At 32.1% G+C, this 9,261-nt stretch overlaps 2 protein-coding genes and 1 long non-coding RNA gene across 4 annotated transcripts in view; all 3 read right to left on the bottom strand.

The window, feature by feature from the left end:
- Nucleotides 1-2,199, bottom strand: part of LOC128189895 (uncharacterized) — a 6,165-nt gene extending 3,966 nt beyond the window's left edge. The window contains exons 1-3 of one of the 2 annotated variants that reach the window (XM_052861687.1): nt 2,161-2,199; nt 1,881-2,011; nt 84-273 (exon numbers count right to left, since the gene is read on the bottom strand). In XM_052861687.1, the coding sequence (XP_052717647.1) occupies nt 84-273; nt 1,881-2,011; nt 2,161-2,187 (348 nt within the window). In that variant the 5' untranslated portion in view covers nt 2,188-2,199. Of the gene's footprint in view, nt 1-83; nt 274-1,880; nt 2,036-2,160 lie in introns of those variants that run through there. The other variant, XM_052861688.1, reaches the window with a different exon arrangement.
- Nucleotides 2,200-2,239: 40 nt separating this feature from the next.
- On the bottom strand, nt 2,240-7,470 carry LOC128186586 (polycystin-2-like). The gene is made up of 3 exons (XM_052856415.1): nt 6,881-7,470; nt 2,365-3,013; nt 2,240-2,283 (listed from the first exon to the last, which is right to left on the bottom strand). Exons 1-3 carry the CDS (start codon nt 7,271-7,273, stop codon nt 2,240-2,242), a joined length of 1,086 nt encoding a protein of 361 aa, XP_052712375.1. The 5' UTR covers nt 7,274-7,470.
- Nucleotides 7,471-7,806: 336 nt separating this feature from the next.
- On the bottom strand, nt 7,807-8,738 carry LOC128187062 (uncharacterized). The gene is made up of 3 exons (XR_008244029.1): nt 8,468-8,738; nt 8,161-8,332; nt 7,807-7,903 (listed from the first exon to the last, which is right to left on the bottom strand). It is a non-coding gene; the product is annotated as an uncharacterized LOC128187062 (long non-coding RNA).
- Between the last annotated feature and the right edge of the window lie 523 nt (nt 8,739-9,261).

The raw sequence follows: 9,261 nt of genomic DNA, 5'->3' as shown, positions 1-9,261 counted from the left end.
CCATTCTCTGACCCAAATGTGTAAATTTCAACAAGTATACATCTAATCAGAGGGCACCTTAATTTTTTTAAAATTGTAAATACCTGCGGGCACGTTGATTTTGTACGCTGCAATTCAAACATCTTTGAGAAAGTGACCGGGTGTTCTCGGGGTAGGCGGGCTAGATACAACATTATGTTACATTCGCAGCAAATAAGATCACGAATCAGTCCAGAGGCGCATGCTGGAGTCCTAATTATGAATTTAAACCCTTTGTCCCGCTCGTCGTAAAATCTACAAAAAATATTGATGTATGTCTTTTTAAGCTACTATTAATTGTTATTTCTTTGTTAAAATGGAAATTAATGTACTTTTGTTCAAACAATTTTTTAAGCTATGTATTCAAGCCGCATTATTAGATAATTGATTGAAAATTAAAAAACATAATAGAAGGAATATAAATTAATATATTTGAATGACTACACAGTAGGCATTCGAAAGGAACAGTAAATAGATAATGATTAAAGATAAAACGGAATAGCTTTACACTTAGATTGATTTCTTCTTGTCAAGTGTATCCGTTGTTTAGAAAGACCAACAGGTTAATTGAATCCTTCAAATGTATATTCAAGTATATACCACCTTTGATGATTTGTACAATACACTACTAAGACTAATCTTGATTTCAGTATATTTTCTGCATGCTTCTTTCACAAAATTTTGCAGAAAATTGATTCGCACGTATTTTATTCTATATACTAATACATTGAGTGAGTTAGAACACAAAATCTAGCAACTTTTTTTTATACCCTCGGGAAAATTGTTGTGAAAAATACACTGTGACATATTTCTTTAAACCCAAAAGTAGTGGCATGAAAATAATTCGAAATGTCTTGTAAACACGATGTTTAAGTGTTTGGTCTGCATATTAGCGTTTTGTATGGCGATGTAACCCCAAAGGAGATGTCATTTTACTATAATCTTCTATAATAGCTATTGAGGTAACGAAATGAAAGCATTTAAAACGCCCAATACAAAATATTCATTTTGATTAAAACACTTTTAAATAATTTAATTTCATTAATTTTGTAACTTCAGACTTCACTGTATTTTAATCAGGTTTACAACCAATTTCTCATTAACTAAGTGATTCTTTATTAAATATATGTCTTCATATCATCTAATTTTATTGGTATCTTTATCAAAAATCACTTAGTCTAATTAAGCAAATGAATTAGAATATTAAGGTCAAATATTGGAATTTCTACCAGGATGATAAAATAGAAATATACCAAATATAGCTAATAAATATTATTTTTATAACGAAATTTGAATATAAATTCCATAGATTTGATACTTATGTCAAACTCTTAACCCTAAAACCTTAATATTCAGAAAATAAATGTTAAATGTATTTTATCCAATTTCTATTAGATAGATACAATTTCTATATAATCACGTCTATTGCCATTACTACAAAATCCATCGAAACTCCGACAGTTGCTTTCTGTAGAAAGTTTTTTTATATAATATTTTTTATCGAGTACGTACATATTTTAAGCTGTGGATAACATTCTCTTACTTATAAGCTGTATTGAATTCCAAACTAACCCCCCCCCCCCCACCCCAACAACGCCTATAGGATGTATAGAACCCAATACGCTTTTATCTGTGGATAGGTAGTAGTCCTAGTTGAAAAACTGGACATTAACTGGGAATGGGCGTGTTAAAAGTCAGATAACTTGAATGAAAGACAAATGACTTTAATCATATTTCCTGGTGTAAGGCTATTATTTTGTCAGTTTGCTTGGAAAATAAAGGGACTGGTAATGTACTAAAACGAAGTAAAACATTCACATTGTTATGTAAACGAATTGTGCTGGGTATTAAAATATACAAACCTGCATTGAATTGTTTCAGCACTCTGAATGATGAGACAATTCAGACGCGTCCTCACGACGCTCTGTAACTCTGTTATCAGATGGAGCATGATCTGTTTGCATTCAATGATATCCATCTCCCGATTAGTTTTCTGTAAGAGTGAAAACGTGTGCATATCATATGGTACAAAAGAATCGACAATTCAATTAAAAGAATCAATGATATGAAATTTTGAAGACTTTCATTATATGTATTGTACATTAAAGAGTAACCTATACTTGAAAAAAAATGATTAAATACCTTACGATAGTTTACGTCTGTGGGCATTGAAAATGAAGTGTAAGCGTATTACATTAACATTCAATATAGACACATACACTTAAATATCTTCATAACTAGACCTCATTTGGTAAAGTGGGCTCGCTAAAAAAAATTTTTAACCAGGCGTTACATAGTATTCTAAAATTATCTTAAAAGACTTAAACAATAGAAATATAATCATACCTGGGGACTGCGCAATATGATATGTCAGACTTTTCCATATTTTACTGAAAAGTTGGTTGACTCTTTTCCAAAAATGTTCATTTAATTCTTGACAGAAGTCACCAGACTTTGTAAGGCTTTCTTTTCCATTAGAAAAGTAACAATTCAGCATAGAAATGAAAAAGTTTATAAACACAAAAGTCATAACGAATGCAAACACTGAAATGACAATTTGAGAATGAAGAGATGATAGTTCTGGATGTTTCCTCACAGAAATCATGGCTAATAAAATCTGCAGCATTGTTAAAAGTGATGTGATAGGACTTCGAAAGTCGTATACTACATATCCATCAGTTATATGCAGATAGGAAGCAAACGCTGATATCGCAATGAGGAAAAACAGCATGAATGACAACATTTCTTTTCTTCCCTTTGTGAGAGAGAAGTAGAGAATATGAAGGTGGCTATTGAATGTGAGAGGTTTTAGCATATCCAGCCACACGATAAACATTACAGCCGCCAGGGTTTGCTTATAGACTTGGTCATACAAGATGGCGTTCTCAAAGGATACGGGAGATCCTGTAAAGACAAAAGACAAACAAATCAAGAACTGTTGACGGTTAAGCACAAACAAACAAAACAATTTCAAGCAATACAACAAAAGATCATTCTGTCATCTGTTACTGATCACTAAGCAAAAGCAAAAACACAATTTTACATGTATCTACTTTTCTCGAGATTGGATTTATTTGGACCATGAAATATAATCTATGTTTACTTAATTGAAATGTGAATTTATTCTCAATGTTTAAATGTTTGTGAATTTGTATAAGAAGTTAATTGTTTGGCATGTTAAGTTTGAATGTTGAGAGCTAGGATCTCCTACTGATATGGTAACAGTCTTTTCATGAGGTGAATAATAAATGAAGAATATAATTTACTCTATTTGAAATGCCATAAGTTTATTTTACCATGCGTAATTTCTAGCAGTTTTGTCTGATCAAAGGTTTCTACTCAAGTTTAGCAGATTAATTTTGGGTTTTATAAAATCATATGTATTGAATTAACTGCGACCAATCGTTTTATTTTTGTGCTTTTTTACATAAAAAAAAGTATTATGATATTCTAAAATAGCTCAATACATTAAACATCAATTTTCATGTATGCCATTTTGTTTGTTTAAAAGTACTTTTTTCTAAATACAAGGGGAAAAGTAGTGTAAACTTGGGTTCCTTTGTAACCTATATTAATGTATTAATCCTCACTAACAAACAGAGTTTCCAAATTCCATAGCAGGAGAGACAAACCCGTTATATACTTCTCTCATATTGATACCTATTAATGTTTTGTTTTGTAAAAGAAATATATGCAAGCAAATCTGACAGGATAAAATCGTCAATAAAGACCATTCGGCCCCCACGTCGCGGTCCATTGGGATCAAAGTGTTATTGAATATGTAATGAGTATTGAATTCGAAGCACAGCCTTAAAATGCTTTGCAAAGATTTCGTGGATAAAAATACTCTTAAATAGATGTATACATGTACAATACTTTTTAAACTGTATGTAAACGAACTTCTGTTTCACATGGTTTGAAACGTATTGTCATATCAATAGAGCCAGTTCTTAACCACCATTGTTAAGGTAGATAAAATGGGTTGAGACTATTAAAAAGGTAGAGCTTACGAAAAAGCTCGCACAAAACTTGTTAATTTGGAAATGCAGAAATAAACTGAAATGAGGGAAGCTTTGGTATCTGTTAATGTATTTTATCAGAAAGTCGAAGGTGGAGAAAACGATTCAGGGAAATGAAAGACAATAATAATGATGGCAGATACACGATTTGCAATGTTGCCAAAGCTGTTGGTATATAGTTAGCCTGGGTATATTTCATTTTAAAGTGTATCTTGAAAGAAGAAAATATTTAAATTACCGGATGGATGCCACATTTACTGACAAAAAACCAAAAAGGGGTAGAAGTTCAAACCGCTAAGCAATAACTTTAGATTTCCTTAAATAAATAAAGGACAATTTTAAAATAGTGTTACTGATGATGAAATATGTGTAGGCTTTTATGAACCATTAAGAATAATTAGAAACCAAAAAAATATATGATTAATTTAAGGTAAAGATCTAGTAAATGATTCCAGAGTGTCTTTTTTGGTGCTAGAACCAATATAACGTCATAACTGATTTGAATAATCTTTTTCCCGTACTTTACGGCTTTAAAGGAATTATGTAGAAAATTAAACGATTTCTTGGCATCTTATGTTGAATCATGGGAAAAGTAGTCCCGATACCTATATTCAATTTGAAATCATTTTAAAGAGGAGGTCAAGAGCTAGTTTGATTCCGTTTTAGGAGATACTGTAGGCATTATAGATATATTTTGTTCTTAAAAGATGAACGAAACTTCGAAACTTGTTCCTCATTTCCTTCATATTTCATTGAAAATGACAGTTAAAAACATGATTTTCATTGTGTTAGCCAAATCTTTTTAGCCCCGGTACACCCTATCAAACAAAGCTGTTATTATGAAGCATCATTGAACGAATTTATATCTAAAATTTTAAAAACCTTTCATTTACTAGATCTTGACCTTAACACAATAGAAGGCCTGTACTTGCCAACAGACCCATAAGCACAAAGGGGGTTCATTATTGCATATTTATACTTATAAATTAAGACCTTTTACACATGTAGAATGATGTCCGTAAGCTATAATTGATCTATACCGGATAAGTAATTTATGTGAAATTAATCAAAAAACTTCTTTTATTTATTTTCGATAAACTAGCCCGAAATAGCAAAAAATGAGAATATGGGTGTGGACACGCTTTAGCAAATCTAAAGCAGTGTGAGTTTGCATCGAAATATATGTTGCAATGAAATAATATTGAATTAGCAAAGAGTGGATATATTTACTGGGAACTTTCTTATAGTGCACAAAGACATTAACATTTGACAAACATTGAACATATATATATATATATATATATATATATATATATATATATATATATATATATACACGCTTGCGAAGCATGACCTCTGGTGTAAGAATGAGGTAGAACTTTCGAGAACGGGTTAACCATGAACGCGGGTTAAATAATTAACGTCATAGCGAAAATTGCAGGACGAGGATATCATGCATCGCGGGCATACACTTTGGATCGGGCACCTTCGGTTAATACAAAAATGTGAATAAATAAAATGGAACGATTTGGTGGGATTTTAGTTTAGATGGGAATAACTCTCCAGAACGGAATGCCCAGGAACGCGGTTTAACTAATTAACGTCATGGCGTAAAGTACAGGACGAGGTAACCAGATGCTTTGTTTTGACAGTTTTGTTTATAATGTGCAAATAAATATGCATACACTTGCATTTTTAATTTTAATCATTTTTATACGACGACAGATTGGTAGTAAACCTTATACATTAAATAGTAAACAATGAACATACTTCATCCTGCGTCTATGTGAATAGGTGATAACTAATGTATATATGAAACGGGTAAGTGAAATCGGAGCAGATTCCCACTCCCCCATTTGTTTTTGTTTTTTAACCAATCCTTTATCTTAAATTATCATACATGATTGGAAGATGAATAAATATTATAGTACAATGTGTCCTTAAGAGCAAAATTTAAAGATTCGACACACTACCAATCACTGATTTGAAATTGAAAAATTTAATTGTTTTTTTCCAGCCATTTACAAAAAAACGAATTAAGGTCACATACATGGTTCAATCATCCATTTTAGTTTATTTTTTTTTCTAACTCTACCCACTCTTCTGAATGTCCAGCTTGTTTCATTTATTTTAGTTTTAAAGAATATGTTATCAAAGCAATTTTTTAAAATTCGAACATAGTGCACAAAACATGAAGAAAAAATATATGGTTCATCATATCAAGCCTTGTATCAAATCAATGTGTAAGGTGTTAAATTCCCGCGCTTGCGCGGGATATTATTAAGTTCTTTTCATGTTAAGGAATATACGATCTACTTCCGGTATCAAAGGGTAAAGGTGTTAGGGGTCGGTATTTTTTGGAGTTTATACTAAAAGCTCATTAACGACACGACGGGTAAGTTTGTAAGGTTCGTGATAATGCTCAATCACCTACATATGAGCTGGTGAAGATTTTTTGAAGTCGGACAATGTTACCGTTTTGCAACACCCACGATCCAGATCTAATCACATGCGACTTTTTTTTTTCTTTTAAGTCCCGGCTTAAAATGTCTCAAAATTCTACATAAATCAGCGTACCGTGACGTAGTTCAAATATGGATTTAAGGTTGTTTAAAAGTATGTACTTTATATTGCTGTGGATATTATGAAGGAATGTACTGTTTATTTAAATATTTGAGTCGAATGCATTTGAGATATTGTCCAATACACATTAACAATCGAACAACTCTTGTATGTCGGTAAACACATGACATGTCATAACCACTGACAGAATGTCGCTCTAGTATGTGGCAAATCATATCATTTTTTTATGTTATGTTTTGACATTTTGCAGAGGAAGTTTATATACCTAAATAGTTTGAAGTATCCGCCAAACCCTGAAGACTTCGATCAATCCGCAAAATAAAGCACACAATCGAAGATATAGATAAACAGATTTCTGTACACCTCAACCAGGTGACAAACATTTTTAACGCGCCAAGGCGAAATTTCATGATGTTTTTGATGAATTCAAATATTCTTAAGATTAAGGCAACAATAAAAAGTAGTTGACATGCTAACACAATGTAATCCCAAGTTGAAACATATGGAAGGATATTGAACGAGTACGGGTTGGTTGTCATTACGATGGAACCGTACTCCGATATTTCGAACACCACTTTTAGGCGAGTCAGAAGCCTTGTATTAGCGTTGAAGACGTAGGAATCGATAAACAGTGCCCTTGTGTACACATCCATCCAATTTATTGCCTTAAGTTGTGTCAGATAGTACGTAACCAACGATTGTTTCGGTCCTATGTCCAATACGTAGCCCCCTCCTCCATATAAAGAAAAGACACCAAAATATGGCAGAGTGTTGAGTTCGGAAGAAGACTTAAATCTGTATCCATTATCAATTACTTCACTAGGATCGAAGCATGTACCATCCTCGGGACTCCATCCTTGGAGGAACATATATGTGTATAAAAAAGATTAGATAATACAAAGAACCTTAAAAAAGTGAAAGAGTTAAAAAAAAAAATTTTGATTCATGCAGAGATGAAAATAATTGTAAACTCGTGTTGTCGCTTTATAAAATTAACATTCCCAACTAATACATGAAGTTTATACACAGACAATTTGTTGAATGGTATTTAAATCTTGATTCATTTTAATCCGTAAGTAAGAATTGTAAGATATTTCGAAAATTTAAGGAGAAAATTAATCAAGTTGTTTTGTGAATTAAAGATTCGCAAAAGTTATTCTTTAAATAACCTTGGCCCAGACCTTTGCAAAAATTAGCCGTCGTTTCCTCAAGGCTGTAGAGTTCAGATGAACACAGTGATTCTACTGGACCTATCAATCCAGGTATATTCTGACTGCATTTGTCTTAAAATTAAACATAGATAAAAACAATTCCTATTAGGTATTCTATCATTTTTACAGTCATTTGAATGTTGACGTTTCGGTTTTGAACATATAAGTATGAGGCCTTTTGGCAATCACTTTCATAAGAGCTGTAGTAGATATATCAGATTTATTCAACAATCCCCTGATTTCCATAAGATATTCATTTCTAGGATATGACGTGAATAGAGTTTTTATTGTTTTTTCCCTGCATTTAACGTTATATTATCTTTTCATACCCATTCTTCGAACTTGTCTCATCTGTGTAAGTGATACTCTGTAACTATATTCGTCCATCATAAATCGTTGATCGTAGTTTTTTTTCACACTTCCATTTAATAAATACTTTGGCCACATGGCGGGTACAAAGAATTTATCTAACCAATAGAATATATCTTCCGTTGTATTAGCCTGTAAAATAGTTCATGACGAATAAAATATCAGATAAATACCAGTTTAATAATGTTTAATCATCAATGAAAAGAAAAATGATTTAAAACATCCTTTTTTTGCTTCACATTTAGGGAGAAGAAATTATAATCATACCTTAAAAGAAGAATTAATAGCTGTTTTTATTTGTTGATTTTGACAAAAGGAATCTGTGATATTGTTGTGGCTAGATATAATTGCCAGCAAAGCCATGTAGCTTGCAATAAACATCCATGACTGAAGAAATAACACGAGCTGACTATCTAGTACAAAACGTCGCTTTCTTTCCCAAATCTCTCTCCGTTCTGCTCTTTTTGGACAGGGATATATTTTGATTTTTGTAATGATTTTCTTTTTCTCAGGTTCTAAAAAATAGTTATGTATACATATTGGAGAATGTTAATTTCATTACTAAAAATATCTAAAAACATCGCTCACCTGAGCAACAATTGCCTTAATTCTGATCAAATTAGCATAACAGTATCAAAATATCTTGACAACTAAGTACAATAGATCTTGCTAAAAAAAGACTGAAAATCTGCCAATTTTTATCCACCTCTATTTTTTGGTAAATACCAAGCCCTTTTTGTTGTTGTACCTGTTAGAAGATTTTTCTCTATTCCTATATACCCCCCCCCCCCCCATTTCGTGGCCCCACTTTTCTCTAGGGAATCATGGTTTCATCAAACTTAAATCTGCATAACCTATGCTTTCACACTAAGTACTGAGTTTTGGACCGAAAACTTTCCCAAAATATTTTTAAAGATTTTCTCTATATATTCCTATGTAAAAATTCAAACCGCCATCACGGCCCCACCCTATCACAAGGGACTGTCTTGCAAACTTGAATTTACACTAACCGAGGATGCCTCTACACAAGTTTAGGATTTTTCTAACCAAATAGTCTTTAA

Source organism: Crassostrea angulata, chromosome 6 (assembly GCF_025612915.1).
Source record: "Crassostrea angulata isolate pt1a10 chromosome 6, ASM2561291v2, whole genome shotgun sequence".
NCBI lineage: Eukaryota > Metazoa > Mollusca > Bivalvia > Ostreida > Ostreidae > Magallana > Magallana angulata.
Note: the sequence above shows the minus strand (reverse complement) of the source record. Positions and strands in the feature narration are given on the sequence as shown.

Excerpts from the sequence above, each read along its gene's own strand:
- LOC128186586 (XM_052856415.1), bottom strand. The coding sequence starts at position 7,273 with ATGGATGTGTACACAAGGGCACTGTTTATCGATTCCTACGTCTTCAAC. Across the intron at positions 3,014-6,880 it reads CTTCAAACTATTTAGGTATA|AATGATCTTTTGTTGTATTG; the intron begins TAAACTTCCTCT and ends AACAGATGACAG. Across the intron at positions 2,284-2,364 it reads TCATATTGCGCAGTCCCCAG|CGAGCCCACTTTACCAAATG; the intron begins GTATGATTATAT and ends AATTTTTTTTAG.